Source organism: Trachinotus anak, unplaced genomic scaffold, assembly GCF_046630095.1.
Source record: "Trachinotus anak isolate AG129_WGS33_773 ecotype Australia unplaced genomic scaffold, CSIRO_AGI_Tana_v1 ptg000011l, whole genome shotgun sequence".
NCBI lineage: Eukaryota > Metazoa > Chordata > Actinopteri > Carangiformes > Carangidae > Trachinotus > Trachinotus anak.
In genome coordinates, this window is record NW_027273862.1 from 21,726,548 (window position 1) to 21,747,093 (window position 20,546).

Here is a 20,546-nt window from a genome sequence, read left to right on the forward strand (position 1 = left end):
AGGAAGCCAATGGACCACACTGGGAAATAGCTTGACATCATTTTGAAGGCATTTGCCTGAAACGGACTGTGGAGTTTTTTACAGCAAATGTTTGGCTTTTCATTGAAGGAAAAGTAACAGGTGGAAGTAATAACAATACTTAAATGTCTGTTTCACTGAAATGTCCCTGTAAACTATACCAGGAATGTGCAGATTTATTCATATCACCTGTCCTGTGAAAAAAGGTCTCGCATACATTCAACAGAATCATTTTAACAAATGACACAGACACCACATTTGCATTAATATTGGTTTCATTGAGTTATTCAGGGAAAAAAACACATCACGTTTTCACCATTCATTCAACTGTTTTATGTACACAAATAACAGGCTTATCTTAATACTTTTAAAATATTTGTACAAAATACACTGTTCTCCCTTTATAATATGTGTTTTTCTGAAGAGGCGTTTTACTGCAAAAGGTCAGCAGATGTGCGTTGTTAATTTGTGATAATTTGATGGGCTTATTGAAAGGTTGTTAATATTATTGCATGCTGAAACACAATTATTGCATAAGTCATTCCTGTGTGGGCTTCAGGGTGGAGGACCTCCCATTACTGTAACTTCCATTACCCCACAACCAAGCTGATGTTTCTGGGAAGGTTTTGCTTTAAATGATAATAAATAGGATTACCGAGTTAGGGATGAGAGACAGAAATGTCTGGTGGTTTATACTTTCGGTCCGAGTCTCCTTGGTCTTAGCCAAATAAAAAAAAAAACAAAAAACCAAAACCGGTGGAAACAAACACTCACCAGGTTAGAGCAACGCTGCTCTCATAATGTTTCGTCAATGTTATTATCGTGTTACATACATAAAATGTTTGTGGAGAATATATTGGCAAAGGTTTCTCGAAAAGGATCAGTGGTTCTATACAAGAGGACAGAGGAGATACACTATATCAGGCCAGAGTAGAATAACAGTGTTTCCACAGTCTTCAGTAAAATTACAGGCTGTGATTTTTCTCTTTTAACAAGTGGGACGCTGCCTTTCCTGACCTGTAACACTGGGTTAATTCAATTGGCAATACAACCCTTGATATCAGTCACTCATGCGCATACTGACACAAACACGCACATACGCACAAAACACACGCACACACACACACCACAGTCATTCAGTTCAGACACACGGCAAGAAATCTGTATGACAAGACAAAGATAGAAAACAGTCAAATTTTTGCAAACTGTCCTTATAGTTTGTAGATCAACAAATTCAAAGAAAAAAAAAAGTCATCTGAATATTTGCTGTCTGTTTTTAAAACAGTTATAGGTTTTGAGATATAAAAAAAAAAAACATATCTGAACAATGATATTTTTTGTTTGCTTTTCAAAAAGAATTTTAGAAAAGTGATGACTGGCACTGTGTGGGATCCTGTGACCACCAGAACACCCATGAGGCTACATAACCAGGTACTTATTTTTGGAAAATACAAAATTTATCTGCGGTTTGTAGTCACCTGGGCGCACAGAAATGAGGCTACCATTGCTGTGGCTACAACTATACTTCACGTGCACATTTTTGGCGAGAGTGAGTGCTGTTGAATATGAATGCCAAGGTGAGTGGTTGCCTTTGGGAAGCGTAGAACAACACAACACAACTGGTTAACGACAATAAATCCTGTACCTTCAACAGATTGTGACCAGTGAGATTCACAGCAGCCAGTTTCTCAGAGGAATGCATATAAATAGGTTTTGAACTACGGGGGGCAGCTTCTCCAAAGTAAGAGCTAACTCTCTAAACAGAACTACATTATTTGGCAGCCAACTGGGCAACACAATCGGTAACACACTATCCATTTCACAATCATAACTCGAGACAAGACTGGTTAAAACGTTAGTATATGGGTTAATTAGAAGTGAAGCTAAAACCATCCTTGTTAATGAGCTCATCGTTTCTGCTTTGTGATAGCTGAAGGGATAGTTTGGCTTTAATGACTTTTTCTACTTACACAGAGTGGAACAATCTGCCTTCATTACGTCTTCATACAGTTTGAGGGTTTGTTGAATGGTGATCTTATTTGAGCTTATTTACTGGATGTCGGGAACAAGTATTGGGACCTCTTAAAAGCCAGCAAAATGTTCTCCATGCATATTTCCCTGCAACAGTTACTTTTCTGGATTTACTCATATTTATCCACCGTGGATGTGTGTGTGTGTGTCAGCCAGGGTTGGGGAAAAGAGGCAACTGCCCAAACGCCCTGATCAAGTTGGTAAATATGAAGGATAAAAGCATCTCTCAACAGAATGCAGTCCAGTACACCACCTTTAACTATATCCTCACCAATAAACATATAATTGAATTTACACATTCCTGACAACAGAATTTACTGAAGAGCTGGTGTGCTGAATAGAAACATACGGGTGTATCTAATGAAGTGGCCATTGAGTGTATATTGTCAGCACATTGTTATTTTTGTTTTTATTGCGGTTACACAGTGCATTTTACTTAATAAAGTTGTGCCTATGCACAAATCACAAATTGTGGGAGTTAATAGGGGCCCACAAGACATTTTTGCTCCAACCCCCAAGTGGGTTAATCTGCTCAGACATCAACAGCAACTGGTTTTGAACTAGTCTAATTTCTTGGTTCACAGATGGAGTTCAGCTAATCAGCCATCCAGTGTATTTTTCCTTAGTTTAAACTGAAGCTGCAGCTTGACATCCATAAATTCAGCCAACAACAAACTGTTTAATATACCTTCAAACAGCGTACAAAGACATCCATGGGTTTATCTGACTCAATGTAAACTCAATGTAAGCAGAAAAAAACAGAAAAACTCTTAAAAACCAAGCTATTCCTTTAACCCAGATACTACATGGGACATGATTTCTAACCATAACAGAACAAGGCTTAAAAACTTGGACCTATACATCTGTTTGCACAATGATGAAAAGGAATAAAATGGAATAAAATGGTAGAGTGGGTTTTGATGGCCAACATCAAGCTGCTCTGGGCTGTACTTGGTCCTGTCAATCCCTTCTTGTGTTCCCTCGACCTTCACAGCCTTCCTGAGGAGGTTAGGGAAGAAACTAAAAACAGGTACAGGAGGACAACACTACCCAAAAAAAGGGAGGGGGGTTTACACTCTTTGTTTCCTTCAAGAGTTTGGTCTGTCAGATGTGAAATACAACGGAACATTTCAACAACCTTTAAAATAACCAAATGCAAATCAAATACCAATAACCAAATGCAAATCAAATAAAATAAGGTTTTTGAAAGTGTGCTGCGAGGCTTGTTCATCCATAGATTTGGAGATGATTAAAGTGCGTATTGGTCACTGCCAAAACCGTCCAGTGAAAACGTTTGTTCTCTCATCACATCACAGAAAGGAGACCGAAATAGATGTGTGGTGTGATTATCTTCATTATCCGTTTCCATCCTTCCCTCCACAACTGTTCCTCTTTTTCCATTCTTGCGGATCTGAGGTCTGTTTCTCCGAATCTGGAGTGATGCACCTTGAGACACTGCAAAAAAAGTCCATCTGCACAGATCATTCAGTCTGGCAGTGAGCCTTAAAAATCTTATTTTCTTACAACTGAACAAATCAGTATATCAGGCGATACTTGTTTCCAAAGCAGCATCATCTGCTTCCAGAAATGTCATAACAAAAGAGGAATATTCCTTCAAGCATGGATACACTGCATTGGAAACAAGAGAAATGACTCACCTTTTTTTTTTTTTTTTTTTTTTACCTTGTCTTAAGGAAAAATAAAGATTTAAAACCCAATGCTAGATCCAGAGCATAGTTAAGATGGATTTTTTTGCAGTATAGAAAAATATGCTGGTTCTGGGCATCATAGAAACAGTACACAGGGCCATGGCTAGATAGAGTAGGTGGAGCTCTCAGACTGCTGGCGGATGTAGCACTGAAAACTCTTGTCTCCAATCGGATGCTCCCTGTGGAAACAAAGAGGAAGATGGTGTTCATTTGTTGGCAGGAGGTTACAGAGTAGTCTAGTGAGAAAAGAAATACAACATAAATCAAGATTATTGGTTGATGAACAGAGCAGGAAGCCAAAATAAGCACAGAGGTTCAAACCAAAAGCTAATGTGACTGGGCTGAAGGGAAAATCCAGGAAACAGCTGACAGTCCCGGTTAAAGTTACACCGTTGGAGTTATGCGAAATGCTTAAACTGCTACATTTAATCTCAAACATACTTTGCACATGTTAAAGTAATAACGGGCAATCATGGACTGTACCACTGCACCACCTGCTGGTTGCTCAATGTTGAACTATTTAGAAAACCAACCATTTTTCCCACAGTTCTCAGCCTCCATTGCAGTATATCTACAATAACTGTAAGGAGAGATAATCTGAGCTACAAGCATAAATAGACAACAAAACACATACTGGCTGCCTATCTTTGTCTTCTTGAACTTGTCCCGTTTGTACTTGGTGTGCTGCTGCTCCAAGGTCTGCACAGCTGAAACGATCTGCTTCAGGGTTTTGTAGGTCTCCTGAGGGTCATCGATGACAAAGCTGGAGTACTCCTCCTGTTCAGGCCCGTCGTACACAGACTTACTGCCACAGGCCTCTGCAGGGGAAAGCAGGCAGCAGAGGCAGAGCAAAAGTGGGCAATGTGAAAATCATCACAAAAGACAAGCATGGAAAATATGAAATTCCACACGTGCCAGCTCACTAACACTTAAAAACACTCTTGTCAGCATCTGACCTTGCATCTTGATCAGTTTGGTCATGTATGTGCTGAACAGGGAGTAAATCCTCTCAGTCTCTCTGTCTCCATCTACGTCCAGCTGAATGTTTGCTGGGAGACCGCTGAAAATAGAGGCGCACAGATAAATGAGAGAGAGTGGAAACAAAGGAAAAGAACCTGATGCTGGATTGATTAGAACAACTTTGCATACCCAGTGCAGGGTGTACACCCAGGGGCTGTGTCTGCTGAGAGCTTGCAGCAGAGCCAGTGGCCGTTGAGGTAGGCTGAAGGGTGGTACATGCTCAAGCGTTTGCGGTTGCACTGGCTGACTTTGGTCAGGATGTCGATCCAGTCACGCGCCTCGACACAGTTGTTGGCCTGGATGTAGAGTGCCCGCTCTGGCTGAATAACCTGGAACATCTGGAGGAGGGAAAAAGGGACAGTGAGCGAGGGAAGAATCTAAATGCTTGTAGGGGAGATTTGGGCCAAATGTTCAAAGCACCAAAGACTCCATGGGGGCTAGTATGTGGGGTCCTTACATTTTTCATCTTGAAAGACTCCTCCTCTAGCCTTTCTACAGCCAGGATGTTTTCTATGGGGATGCTGCACAGGGCCCCCTCACCTGGAGGCAAAAGGAAACACATCAGACATGTGAAATGAAGTATTTCGTTGCCATGAATTGAACCCTATTTCTATTTTTAGCCAAATTTTTTGGACCATTAAAAATATACCGAATTAGCTGTTAGGCTTTCCTGTTTGCAATGTACCCCTGGATGTACAGACAGCGATCACTTGGATTACTTCAATATAGAAAAAAATTAAAAATGAGATAATTCTCTGGCAAGTTCTTGCACTATAAGAAGCATTATTTTACGAATGTTTTTTTTGCGTTGGATATCAGAGATAATGAGACCCACCAAAAGTGAATCTAAAAATATGCGTATCTTGTTTGTGTTCGGATTTGATTGAGCTATCACATTATGGCCACCTTGGTAACCAGGTCAAATTATAATATCTAACCTGCAGTATTTTTTAGATCACCTGCGTACACCTGTCCCTTTCAACTCATGCACAGTTTCTTTGCCCCTTTAATTCTCTCGTGCCTCCCCAGAAAACCTCTGGTATACATACCAATCTTTAGAGCATTTTTACTGTTACTGATGAACTTTTTCCAGGGTCTTTCTGGCTTTTCTTTTCAATATTATCACAGTTTATTTATAGCTCATTTCTAGCTCATCCCTTTTCCTTTGTGCACTGCAGTGTGGGAAAAAATGTATTGCCTGTTCAGCAGTTTAATCTTCACCACATGTGTTGGCTGTAGCGTTCAGGCTAAATGTACATTCAGCAGAATCGCTCCCTCCTGCTGATTCTCACACAAACACACACAACGACATAAACAGATGCAGAAACAATGCAACTGTTAAGAAGATCCAGAGAAAGCTCTGAGCTCACCTTTTGTTTTGTGGTAGGTAAACTCATGGTTGGTGAGGCGAAACCATCTCTTTTTGAAGTTCTTCATTCCAAACCGGTTTCTCCCCTGTGCCCTTTTTATCATAAATCTGAAGAACAATGGATGAGAATGATACCACTGAAAACCTTGACAGATGAGCTCGTTTCGCAGAAATATTTCAATATTTCACAATATTTTAATTTCTCTGGCATAATGCATCCCTTATACATGTCTGTACATGTGCAATACGTAAATGCATAAGAGTAAAAACTATTTACTTTACATGAAACAACTGGTAACCACCATTTATTCTGGTTAAAGGAATCTTGTACAGTCATTAGTAATTCATCATTCCAGTTACATGCTTGCAGTTCCTTAAATTCATCACTGCTGTAGTTGTAAAAAACTTCAGTACAGCACTCATAGATTTAAAAGTCTATGAGTCAAAAAGGAAGTTGGTCAGCAGAGTAAAGGTACCAAAGGTGTATTTGCATATTTTACCCCATTACCTATAGGATTTATAAATCTGTACAAATTTTTTGCCAAATTACACACAAGATTTTAGACTGATATCCCACCTTCCTAACAGCCATTGGTTTCCATTTCCCTTCAATACATTATGAAAATCAACTTGCAGACACTTGAAACTTGAGATAGCTAAACCATCACATGGCACAATTTATATCCTGTTTATTTTTACATCAAGGTTATATTATCATGTCACTTGGTTATGCAGTCATACACATGGAGTATGTGCTGGTGTGTTAAAGGATGGTATGACCCTTTGAATGTTTGAAATTTGAGAAACTAGAGCTCGATTAATCAATTAGTTGACCACTGAAAGATAATCAGCAACTATTTTGGTAACTCATTAATCATTTTTCAGCATTTTTTCAGCAGAAATGCCAAAATATTGTCTGGTTCTGGCTTCTCCAATGTGAGGAATTTCAGCTTTTCTCTGTTTTGTATCATTGCAAACTCAAAATCTCTTTGGTATTTAGACTGCTGATTGGACAAGACTTTTGAATACATCACATAATAAATATAAATAAATAATCAGCAGGTTAAGAGATGATGAAAATAATCACTTGCAGCCGGAAAAGAAATTCACATTAAACTTTTAGCAAGGATGTTCATATTTGCTTACTTTTTAATCTCTGGGTTTGATTTTCAGACAACATCCAAAAGCTCTTGAATGCAGCGCTACTGAGCTTTCATCATCTTTACCAAAAAATAAATGAACACATGCAAAAGTCCATTATGATTTATTAGCTATATCAAGTTTCCACTCTCAAATAAGTGAATTTACACACTGTAATGAAATAAATGGAACCGACGGTTGCCTGCAACTTAAGATCAATCAAAAAAAAATGATGGTATGCTTTGGAAAATGTTTGACAGTGGTGTGAGGTACAACATGTAAAACCACCGATATGGTCCTTTAAAGGAAACTAAACATCAGGGTGCCTTTGTTTGAGAGTTTGAGGGCCTTAGAGAACATGGAATATGAAGTACCAGGGTTATCAACACCAAAGTTACTGTTCTCCCACAGGAAGACTTGTACTCTTCTCACATTACAGAGCCTAGAAAATGCTGGTTTCACATCTGACATAATGCCTGGAGTTGAGCTGGAAACTCTAAGGTGTGTTGTAGAGATGTGGTCACAGTCTAGGGTAGGGTATTACGCGTCAGGATGCAGGCAGATATGAACTCCCAGAAATGTTTGTACAGTAACCAACCCCTGCTGCCACTGTCACACCGAGCATGTCTGACATGGCGAGGAGCGAGAAGGGCTATGAGCACTACTGACATCTTCTAGGTGAGCAGGCTTGAAGGTTAACACTTTACTTTATACCATTAGAGTCGCTGTATGCATCAGTCTACTGCCATGTAAAGCCAGAAAGACGACAGACAGTGTCACAGTCGCTCAATAGTTTCTTATGTACAGGCCAGATATAAAGTAAAGTGCAGCAGCATCTACAGTAGCACATGATGCTGGTGGGAGAGAAAATGGCCGGCTTGGTTTGGAGGGGGTTACGGCGCACACACAAGGGGTCACAAGGGCAAAGCCTTTATATAGAGAAGCTCTTACCTGCCCTTCGTGCCTTTTGACCCCTTCCCATCAACCCTCTTTATAGTGAGTTTTACACTCCTACGCCCGGTAGCAGAAACAAAAGAGGGTGGGGATGTTGATGAGAGAGGCACTGGCACAACTACTATCAACTGGCAACTCTCCACGCCTTTACAGCCTCCGTAGAAATGTCGTCAAAACAGCAGCCCATGTGTTGTCAGAGAGAGCTCGGCTTACAGCCTCAGGTGTATCTTTAATGTAACTGTTCACTTTGGAAATTAACTGGACCATGGGGGGGGGGGGGGGGTCACAGGAGTGCAGTTAAAGTCCAGCTTCACTTTAGTGACAACTTAAAGGACCTGCTTGACAAATACACTCATTCGCTTTCTGATGAAGAGTTAGATGAGAAGATTGATACCATGCTGGCTAGCTTAGCAAGTTTAAGACTGGAAATGGGAGCGAAACAGTTGGCCTGGCTTAACAGTTTTTTTTTCATCAAGAGGGAGATTTCATCAGTATCAGAAGTTACTAATGTCTCGAGCTGGAGATGGATATGAGAAGTTTTTTCCACTTCTCTCCTCGTAATTAGGGTTTAAACAAAGTGACGTGAATGCAGCATAATTCAGCAGCTGCTCACTGACCTTTTGCTCTATATTTACCGCACAGACGTGCATGGCGTCAACCTTCCCATCTAACTCACTCTCCACCAGAAAGCAAATATGTCCCAAAATGTAAAACTATTCTGGACAGTTTGGCCTTAATAGTCAACTCAGCTGTCTTTTCTAAAGCTAGACACAAAATACAAGACAACCAGACAAACACTGAAGCTGTGTAATTAGTAATAAAAATGGTGACTGATGTTGTGGTAACAGCCACAGTACACCAGACAGCTACTTTCCCATGATAACAAAATTATTACACCCATGTGGTACTGACAGCTGTTTATACACACACACACACACACACACTCACACACATTCATTTTATTTGTTTCCATTATTTCCACTATTCGTTTGTTTCTACTTGCATCACTTTAGCATTAAGTTGTTTTCCTTACCCCTCTTTGAGCATGATTGGTGTTTCAATACTCTTCTGATCCCATTTGCCAGACGTGGAGATCAGGTCCAGGAACTGTAGAGGGAAGGAAAGGATGTCATTTATCAACATATTTGTCGTGGTGGTAACTTTTGTTCACCCTTGCACGACGCTTTGATATCCTTCTATCCAAATCCACTTTTTCAGTTCTTGTCAGATGTCTCCACTCTTGTTCCAAAACACTTTTCATTACCCTTTTATATGCATCTGATATACAAGACAAAAAGAGTATCTGATCACGTGTCCACTAAGTGGCCGACATTTATTGAAGATAGCAATGAAAGAAGCAAAACACTCACATTCTTCACAGCGTCAGCATATTTCTGCTCATTGAAGTAGTCATAAAATGCAGCCATGTAAGACTCTTTGAAATTGGCCTTGAAAGGAATAAAAGTAAAGAGTGACAGAGAGAGAAAGATCAGCAAGTTATGATTTAATTTAAGTGTTTAGATTGAAATACATATAAAGTCTAGTTTAATCACAGGAATGAAAACAGAAAGATGCACTCTGAGCAGAGAAACTCACAGATTTTGACTTTGCGAGACTTCCCAGGGTCTGGATCGTCTTGGAGATGAGGGTCAGGGTTCGTGAGGTGGCAGGATCCTAGGGACACAAAAAGACATGAATTAAAGCAAACCAAATCAAATCTTGAGAGATCAATAATCCCACTTGATCCCGTCAAGTTTATTCAAGACATCACAAATGTCTTGAATAAACCAAAAAATCCAAAGTCAAAAATGAACTTTAAACTTCAGCTTTTAAGCCAACATGCATGAGAAAAATATGTAAATTTAAACATCAAATATTTTCATGAGAACTCAGATAAACCGCTGAGGATGATCATGTGATATAATCGAAAGCTGCTGCCTCCAGGTGATTTTTATGTTTTTACATTTATCAGTCTAGACACAAGGTAAACGAACCATTTCTTGTAATGTGTGTACTGTTCACAATGCTATTTGCTTCTGGAATAAAACCAGTGTTTGTTTTACATACAGACGATCTAAAACACATCCCTGATAGCATTTGCTCAAAGTATCCATAGACGACATCATGTGTGGGCTCATGTTAACTGAGGGTGTTAACACCTTGCGAGTAAACCATCAAATAAATAAAAAAGTTAAAATGCTTTTAATAACAGAGGAATAAAATATTGTAAACGTTCTCTGGATGATTTTGATGCCATGAATGACATGTTCGCTGCACGTGTGTTTATATTTTATTTCAAAAACCAGACTCACTGGATGGTGCGGCCGTAGATGGAACAGGTTGGGGGAGAGGATGGCTGGAGCAAAGAAACGCAGGAAGATGAAACTGCTCACTGCTGTGTATCTGACATCTTGGTCAACTAGAGAGCAGACAAACGAAAACAGAAAAAACATCTTAAATTACACCTAAGATATTATGCACACAGTCAGTATGGAAGATGAAAAGTGAATTTGTAGAGTGTGCTTTCTGAATGACGTAGAAAACGAGTTTCATTTTGTTTTCTTTCATCCTTTTTACAAGGAGCTGCACAATATTTTCTTTAGAAAGATAAAAACAGATATTGATTTTGTGAAAGTGAATGAAGCACAAAGCCTGGGATAAGACGCGATAAAAAAAAAAAAGCTTTTATCAGGATTAACTGAGCTGGGCTTATAGCAGTCATTTCTGATGAACACATGTTTACGGTGCATATAAAATTCTGTCACTGATGTTTCTTTGTTCTTGTGTATGTATTACCAGGAGATGCATGTTTTGTAAAGATAAGGGTTAAGATAGGGATATGGGCCAGGTGTTTGGAATGACACGGAAAATAAAACTAAATAACTTCACATTTTTATCACTCAACATATATAATAACAGCTTGCTCCTGCTGTAACGGAAGTGCCCTGTGACGGCCAACAGGGGGCAGCACAGTATATGACACTGAGGGTGCATGATCTATACTAGAAACATAACCATAATAAGTGTGTAGGAGGCTTAAGTGGTTTCAGTTTTGACACAAATAGCAGAGCACAAAAAGCCGCTGTGATCCCGAGCGTCCTTGGACATCTTGCACATCCTGTTCTTTATTGTCTGTTTCCTGTTCCTTATTAGCGGCTTGCTTTCCTTCTTTCTGCCATCCTTTGTGATTCGTTTCAGGAGGCGAGTTACCTTGGAAACGGGTGGCAGCAGACTCTCTCAGAGAGAAGAAGATATCACACATGACGGTGGGACAGCGAACGCCAGAGGTGGTGATAACGTTGAAGATACGGTCTACATACTGGCGAAGGTTTTCCTGGGGAGGGGGAGGTAGGGTAGAGGTGTCAGATAACACAGACAGAAACCGCACACAAACAAACAAACAAACAAACAAACAAAACAAACAAACAAACATAAACTCATCTTCTCACCCTGTTTGTGTCCAGGTTCTCAGACTCCTTGAGTTTGACTGGGTCGATTTCACAGGGTTTGTGTTCTGTGCAGATCTGTGAAGATTTATAAAAGCATTAAAAACGTCCATTGGTAATTAATTTTCCAACATATCCTTAGATGTGCCACAGAGAAGGACATGTGAGATGAATTAAATCAAGGGATTAAAGACTCTGGAATTTGGTAAAACTGAGAGAAACAAGTGCTGCGAGTTAAGAAAGAGGCACGGGACTGTTGCAGTGTCATACCTCATCTATGATGGGTTTGAGTGTGACTTGCAGATAGTGCATTCCTGCTAGCTTCATGGTCTCATCAATGCACTTAGAAGTCAGGGAGTTTCCCCGGAAAATGGTGTTTGGATCCCTGCAAAATAGGAGGCAGAGAGTGTTTTTGAGCACAAATTAAAACTACAGCTTGTGTATCAAAATGAGTCAAAATCAATAAACAACACGACTTCTGACAGTCACTTAACATCCAAAGCAAATCTTATTACAGTGGTGGCATATGTTTCAACAGTCAGATCAAAATGTTAAGCTCGTTGATGTTCGCGTACGACCCGATGACCTAATTTCTGCAGTCACTTTAATTAATAATCTCTGAAAGAAATGTAACCATGGTGATAAATGTGCAACTGCTTTAACAGCAAAATTAAGCCAAAATCCCAAATATAACACATGCACCTGTCTTATGTTGAAGACATATACTTATGTTATTGCTAACAAAGATAAAGCTACAAAAACACAACAAACTATTCCCTAAATATGGAAAAAGATTGGAAACGTGTATCTTTCTCTGTTGTGATGAATATAATTCATAGGATGTCCACTCAATAGGAGATGAGCTGGACTCTTACGTACGACTGTAAAACTGAAGATGCAACGAGACACTCACTGTGTGCGGTTGACTTCAGCGTGAGCGATGGCGCTGATGAAAGGCACGATCTTCCCGTAGTGAAGAAAGAGACGCACGAGGGGAATGGCGGCTTCTTGCTTCTCTCGACACACCTCCCCCAGGATATTAGCCGTGGACGCAGACACGGGCTGAACAGAGGGGATGAGGAGTAGGAGAAACAGCATTCAAACAGTGACGAGGAAGCAGGTAAAGACGCTGGAGGGTACAAAAATACGGTATGTCCGAGCAGAGCAGGGACACATTCACATAAACATGCTGTACCTCTACATTGGCAGAGTGCAGCAGTAGATCTCTGAGGGGGGTGTAATGTTCGGAGGGGAAGACGTGGTCCTCAGTGTAAACGATATTCAAACGTAGAGAGCCGAGCTCTTCTACCTTCACTGACTTCCCTCCATTCTCCCTTGGCTGGAGAAAGTACCTGAAGAAGAAAAATGTAAAATGTAAAATACTTCTCTACAAATAAAAATATTTCTCTTTAGTAAAATCACCTCAAACACCTCAAATTAAATTTGACAAGGAAACACAACTACACATTTTTTTTGAGGGGTCACAGGCCAAAAAGGCTGAAAATCACTGGTTCAATCTTTAACAATGTGTTGTATCTTATAAGGTTGTCATATTTTTTTAATGAAAAAAAAAAGTAACTTCAGCTGTCTTATGAAAGCAGCAAAGTAAAAATAAAATAAATTAGTCTGAAATATAGGAAAGTAGATGTTAAGGTATCAGAAAGCAGAAATACAACACAAGTGCTGCATTCTTAAATACAGTACTTGGCAGAATGTACTAAGTTACTTTCCACCACTGGAAAGAAGATGATGTGATGTGTCAGTGATATTCCTCTCACCATGCATCGTGGACCCCAGCCTGACCCAGGACCCGCAGGGGAACCCGCACACCTCCCAGGAACTCATCGCCGAACTTCAGGTTGCTGGCGTTCCACAGATCCACCCTGAACACAAACCACAGGGAAACAGTTCAAACACGAGAGACGCCTTCAATGATGCTTCAGTTCAGCACTGATCCTCACACTACTGGCTTACCTCAGTGCCAGCTTGTCAACGTCTTCTTCTTCAACATCAAACTGCCGCTTGGTGTAACTTAATGGCCGCGTCACCTAGAAATGGAGGTGGAGAAACATTAGCCACGTAGACGTCGGCATTTTTGCCCTGGTGAGCTGTCTGAGACATCCCGAGCAATGGGCCGGTGGAATCCTTGATTTGTGATATTTATTTAGATATAAATAAAACTGACTTGACTTGGCCAAGCATATGATAGCCCTTTGTGTGAAAATCGGAATTTCTGAAATTTCTAATTATCTTGTTGAAATTTGTTTTTGCGTTGTTTTTAATTAGGCTCAAAGGAGCCTTGACCCAAATCAAATTCGAAACAATAAAAAAAGACAACCACATGACAAAGAAAATGTGATAAATGGCCTGTGTTTGCCTGTGGATGTGGAGCTCTGTGTGCAGCTCAGAGGGGTGGGGGCTGCAGGCAGAAAGCACCACAGGGTATGCGCAGTGCTGTTCATGTGGTGGTTGGGAATAAATGAGACGATCTTGTCGGACAGAAATCAATGGGCCAGATTGTTTGGTGGTTTGTCCGAATCAATCATACTCTTGTCCTGCTGTGCTCTGGAGGCCAGAGGGAGGAGCCAAACAAAAATGTCAGAGCAGTGCTGCTGGTGAGCGAGGGTTAACGGGGGCAGTGTGAAAGGCATGTTGTGTATGTGTGTGTGAAAAATGATCTATAAATATGAACTAATGAATATAAACAAATATAAACTGTGGCGTGTTTTTAAAACGTCAACCAGAAGAAATGTCTCCAGTTGCTTTGTTAATTCATCTTAACCTGTATCTCGTGAATCTTAACAGTTGCAGTAGGAGACAGTGTTTACAGCTGTCTGAATTTGGTGAAAAGCTGATTTTTTCCATTGGAGACAACTTTACCGCATGTCAGCTTTGTAAAAACCCTCAACTTAAATATCTCGAAACCATTCAGACAGCGCACAGAACTTCATAATCCAAGGGTCACAACATGGTAAAAAAGGGAGAAGCAGTACATGTGATTAAATTCACATTTTTGTTTACATCAGTCACTCTGGCTATTAAAGGTGTTTGTGCTACTTCTGGCTTATTAGACTCCTGCTCAGGTTGAAGGTGGGTGGAGCTGTGCCAGAATCACATCGGGTCACCAAACTTCACAAAACAATGCGTAAGATGAAGGTGTAACGCAACAAAAAAAATTGGGAGAGATGTCAATCAAGCGCAGTCTGAGCACAGCACAAGATACCGAGGAGGAGTCTGAGTCAGCAACATAAGTGAAAACACCTGTGTGCAACTATTTCACATCGTACAATCTGCTTCTCTGTGGTCGCAAATGTAAGTATGTAGACACCACTTTCCACTTATTCTTATGTACTTGTGGTCTGGGGCTGTTCTGTGTGGTTTGGGCTCGGCCCCTTGGGTCCAATTAAGAGAAATCTTTACGCTACAGAAGAACAGTGGTGTGGTGGTCTTGAGGAGGGTATTTTTTGGTGTTTTCACATGACAATGCCCCTGTGCACAAAGCTGTGGGGTCAAAAAGAAATGTTTTACCCAACTTAGTGTGGCTGTGTCATGGAGCCAGATGCCAAAAGATGTGACAGCAGCATATGCCATGGATTTTATCGAGATGTTCAACAATTCCATATGTGTGTATTGTTCAGATGTCCACATACTGTATATTTATGAACCATTACTGTCTCTGGTTTTGACTGATTCCCAACATGAAACCATACCTTTGTGTTCATAAGCAGGTTGATGTTAAATAACGAAAATACAGCTTAATAAACGAAATACAGGAAACCTTTACCTCGAAATAGAAAACCTCCTCAAACTGTGGATTGTTGGTTTTCCTCTTCACCTTGGTCTTTTTGGCATCTGACCTGTGGGGGAAGGAAGGCAGAGACAGGTCACATGTTTACTCAAACTTAAACAGGATAAAGACAAAGTTGTGGATGGTGGCTGGTGAAATCATGACCTTGAAGGTCCTAATAAGGAGACAGCAGCGTAAGGGTCACATTGGCCGTTGACGATCGGGAGACCTTGGCACTCCAGCACTCTGTAGAAACACATGTAAAGCAGACATGAATGAATAAGCACACTACTGTATAAGCATAGACGTGTACACACACTCTCTCTCTCTCACACAAACACACACACACACAAACCTGTTACACATTAACGTGGTGCTAATTTTAAAGCACCATTAGCCCTGTGTGATCTCGCCATCTGCCAGGGATCACAGCAGAAAAAGCTGAGTGTTGACAAAACATTTTATAACAATATAGACAATTACTATACAAAGTTGGGGGGAAAAAATGGCACAAAAAACAGGAACAGGATAAAAAGGTCTCCAAATGCAAAAAGCCATGGGCTGCACTGAACAATCCTAATGTCCTCCCAGAGGGCTCTTCAAGCTCTGTTAAGCTCTATAATATCACTTAATCAAATGACTAATGTGAAAGCGGCACCAGTGCCGTCAAGACCACTGAGAACTGACACCCAAACCTACACCTCTGCAAAGCTTTTCGCCTCATCAGCCCACACAGACACAGACACAGTCTCACTGATCTCATCAACAGCCATATACAGTGTAAAACAAGAGGAAGGTATTTTCAGCAAACAAGGGAAACGTTGAGTTGTGTGCAACCTGCCCAGCATGAAACAGCAGATAATCAACTTCAACATCTAGCAGCTTATTTATGACGCACGGTTAACGAAGTTACGAAGTGTTTCACAGTGACTGAAAGAGGCATGTTGATTTTTTTTTTTTTTATCACCAAAAAACTGCATTTAAAGACAACATCATATCAAGTAACTCAGTTTTGCTGCCCCCTTCTCACAGACATAAAACATCTGGTCCATTCATACTCTACCTCACTCCTACGCTGGAGGGGTCTCTGCTGGTAAGTTGAGAGCTCTCTGAGAGTTTTCTCAAACATGTGAAAAATGGCCTCCTGAGTCACTGGTAGATGTGTATGTATGTAAGAAGGGCACGCAGAGAGGGACAGATGAAAAGAAATAGAGGGAAGACCACTCGAGTGTGGCCACAGAAAAATAAAAATAAAAACCAGAGGAGAACATTTCTTGAGGAAAATGAATAGACCCCTGACTCCATAGTCAAGAGATCAGACAGTGTAAGGGAAATACAGAAAACAAAGCTCAGGTAGGAATTGATCCTAAAATGTGATTCCAGAAAAGAGCAAGGAAGAAAAGAGCAGGATGGTTGTTGACATTTTCCTTCTTGTATAATCAAATACAATGAACGTCATGAAATATAAAGATATTTCATATCACATAAATAATAGTAATATCTATCTGTCTGTCTGTCTGTCTGTCTGTATCTATCTATCTATCTATCTATCTATCTATCTATCTATCTATCTATCTATCTATCTATCTATAACCCTGCTGCCCAATGACATCATGCTCTAAGGGGATTAGCACCCAAACAGGACAGGACACCCAGCGGGACGAATCACTTCCTGTGTGTCACGGTGATGCACCACCAGTCACACCGCATGATGAATTACACAGCAAATCGCAGCGCTTCCCACAACTGAACTGACACACATGCAACAGCTTGCACCATCCCGCTGACACACACACACACACACACACACACACACACACACCACACACACACACACACACACACACACACACACACACACACAGGTTCCTAATAAGGAATAAGGAGTGGGCTGGGTTAAGCATCACTAATGCCAGAGCGCTTCCTGTCCAATAAGCTTGTTTATATAACCCCTGCTTGGCCTACTATCCAGCCCTCTCCCTGTCCCTGTCCCTCACCGCTGCTGTGAGCTCTGACATGCCAGACAGGGCTGGTGAGAAGCAGACTTATTTGTTTTAGTCGACATTACTCATATCAGGTTAATGTGCTTCTTTTCTGCACCCATGTATCCTGTCAAAAACTATTCCACTCACATAAGAGGGCAACAAAAAGCGGATGTGATTGTGAGTCAGCATCACTGACGTTTGCAGAATTCCAAGCAAGTGAAAAGAAATAAATGAGAACTGTTGTTTTTTTTTAAATGAGATGCTTCCTGTTCTCAGATGTCATTCATGATATTGCACAACCAGCTACATTTAGGTCTATTTTCCAGTGGTGGCAGATGTATTTAGATATTTTACTCAGTACCTCTCAATATATTTTTTTAAAAATATTTTTTACAGATCAAAGTCTGTTTATAGGTCTTCAGGAGAATTTCATATGTGACGAAGTTGAAGAAGAAGAAGAAGTTGTACAAAGCTTTTTGTGGCTCCAGAGGGAGCTGCATGGAATTAGATATTTTCCTCAAATGTCACTTGAGTCAGCGTCAGACCACAGGTCTATCTATAAGTGTGGAATTAGAAAGACGTGAGCTTACCAGAACTCTGTAGCCCAGTCTTCAAATCTGCTTGAGGTTAGCAGCTCAAGGCGACAATAGCCATTACTAGCATAACACACCTGAATCTCTGACCAATCTGTCAGCAGTCAGGGTAAAGCAGGTTTTGACGAAGTAGAAGAAAACGTGGAATAAAAAAGACCATATCTTTGGTTCTGCTGCAATGATTCTGATCCTTTTTTTTTTTTTAATCTTTTTTTATTTTTTAAGTATTGAAAGTAAAAGTACTTGATATGTAAAAACTGGAGACTGGGAGAGAGTTGTATGAGATGTGTGAGATACACACTGTGAGTGAAGCTGCAGCTCTTTGACTGACATGAAACATTTTTTCATTCAAGACTTGTGCAAAGCTGTAAATAAAGCTAAGTGTGTGATTTCTTTCAGTTGGTTGGATTAATCTGTAGAGCTGAATGGAAATAGTTGGTCTCTCGCGTACACGTGTCTTTCTAGAGAAATCTGACTAGATGACCTCCTGCTCTGCGCTCTAAGCTCCTTACCCACTATGTGCTCTGGGAACGGAGCCACGCTGGCTCATCGTCAGACTTTACTGCTGCATGTTACAGAAGGAGAGTTGGAGAGCAAACAAGCACACACACACACACACACACACACATACACAGAATAATCCATCCATAAGCATATCATCGATCGCCTGCAAAGACAAACACATCAAACGCATCACATTTTACACACACGACAACACACTCTCACACAAACACGTAGAGCAACAACGTCGTATGAGCAGACTTATGACTTCCACATCCACAACGTATAGATTCACACACTGATCTACACCACTACTAATACTACTACTACTTTTGGTAAGAAAACAATGAACGTAAACAAACGACTTTGCACCCTTAAGGACCTTTAAGACAGCTTCTTCAAGACTTAACATCATCTCACAACCTTCAACAGAGGGTGGAGTTTGGAGATTATTGTCTTTGTTCTTACACTTTTAACCAAAAATGACAAAAGTGATAGCTGCTGTTTTTATCAGTTAGATCATTATAAAGCTGTGAATTGCTAGTTGAAAGGTGTATTTTTTTGTAAACATAATTACCTTTTGTCTCCTCGGATCATGGTAAAGAAATTCCTCTTCTATGTTTTTTTTCTCTTTACATGAACTCTGCATAAAGCGTGTTAAATGTAGCACTGTCTTTGTGTGTGTGTGTGTGTGTGTGTGTGTGTGTGTGTGTGTAGCCTCACCGTGTGGCTAGTTTATGGCTGATGACTCCGCTGTCTGTGATGACTTCACTCAGACGCAGCTCCAGGTGCACTTTCCCCTGCATAACATACACACACACACACACACACACACACACACACACACAAATAGACACTATTTATGCATCACATATTTTTCCAATGACAATACAGACAGTTCAAAGTTCTGGGTGCTCAGCAGTCATGTACTTATGAACACTTCAGCACTGGTGTCATCACACGTCCAGGTGCCCAGTGACAGGCAGGATGGTCGCCCTCCATTGTGTATCCGACCGTCGTGTATATATTTCCAATTTGTTCAGTGTGTATGTGAATTAGAACAATGTGCAACCTAATCCAATCTGGAATGTCAGCTTTTCAAACTTGCTGGAGACCTGGTGACAATCTATCTCTCACCACGAATAATCATACAGGTCTCAACTCAACTCTCAACTCATAAAAAACATGAAATCCTTCCAGCTGCCTGAAAACACTTTTTTCACCAAACGTGGAGACACATGGTTTACACTGGACAGTGCAGAGTCTAGCTGCTTTGGTCTGAGATTTAACAAGCAGCTTATAACTCCTGTACTACCACAGCGATTCCCATAAATTCCCCGCAATATCAACATTCATCACCACATACTGATTTTCGATTTTCTTTTACTATTTCAAATTGGTAAAATCTTATTTCATTGTAAAGCTGCGTGCAGTCCCAGCACATTGATTCACTCAGCTCCTCCTTGACCTGCTCCCTCTCACTAATATGGACTGGCCACCGGGAGCACCTGGAGAAATCCCACTGCATCATCGAACCTCAAAAAATCCATAAAGGCACAGGCCCTGTCTGTCTCTCTGCTGGCCCACTCTGCAAGCCTGTTGTTTGGGGTGCAGCATGCATGTGCATGAACTGGTCTCACTGGCCAATGACAACAAAAGCTCAAAAAAAGGCATCCCTGCACCAACAGAGACACTGTATGAAAATATCCGTCCGCCTGAACATCATGCTGAAGTTATTTTCCCTCTGAAGTGATTGGATTAATGACATAATGACAGTGTAGTGGTGCAGCTGTCTAGAAAAGCTCCATTAATTAACAGCATCAGTATGCAAACTCACAGGCGTTGCTCATTCTGGCCGATTCAAGCATAGGGAACAAACACACGCACTTACACATGTGAGCACAGGTCAAACAATGCATCCTCTATTGAAAAGAGAAGAGAGACACTCTATCTTCCTACTTCATTTGATCCTTCACTTTTCTCTCTTTTCTGT

At 40.7% G+C, this 20,546-nt stretch overlaps 1 protein-coding gene across 1 annotated transcript in view; it reads right to left on the reverse strand.

Annotated features, from left to right (window-relative positions):
* Nucleotides 1-275: 275 nt before the first annotated feature.
* Nucleotides 276-20,546, reverse strand: part of rasa3 (RAS p21 protein activator 3) — a 41,691-nt gene continuing 21,420 nt past the window's right edge. Inside the window, exons 5-24 of the mRNA XM_071488956.1 lie at nt 19,277-19,353; nt 15,640-15,720; nt 15,472-15,544; nt 13,662-13,735; nt 13,466-13,570; nt 12,883-13,039; nt 12,601-12,749; nt 11,958-12,072; nt 11,691-11,765; nt 11,452-11,575; nt 10,554-10,660; nt 9,838-9,915; nt 9,612-9,689; nt 9,275-9,348; nt 6,149-6,255; nt 5,236-5,318; nt 4,908-5,116; nt 4,715-4,818; nt 4,393-4,576; nt 276-3,937 (exon numbers count right to left, since the gene is read on the reverse strand). Coding sequence (XP_071345057.1) covers nt 3,862-3,937; nt 4,393-4,576; nt 4,715-4,818; nt 4,908-5,116; nt 5,236-5,318; nt 6,149-6,255; nt 9,275-9,348; nt 9,612-9,689; nt 9,838-9,915; nt 10,554-10,660; nt 11,452-11,575; nt 11,691-11,765; nt 11,958-12,072; nt 12,601-12,749; nt 12,883-13,039; nt 13,466-13,570; nt 13,662-13,735; nt 15,472-15,544; nt 15,640-15,720; nt 19,277-19,353 — 2,130 coding nt within the window. The 3' untranslated portion in view covers nt 276-3,861. The remainder of the gene's footprint in view (nt 3,938-4,392; nt 4,577-4,714; nt 4,819-4,907; nt 5,117-5,235; nt 5,319-6,148; nt 6,256-9,274; nt 9,349-9,611; nt 9,690-9,837; nt 9,916-10,553; nt 10,661-11,451; nt 11,576-11,690; nt 11,766-11,957; nt 12,073-12,600; nt 12,750-12,882; nt 13,040-13,465; nt 13,571-13,661; nt 13,736-15,471; nt 15,545-15,639; nt 15,721-19,276; nt 19,354-20,546) is intronic.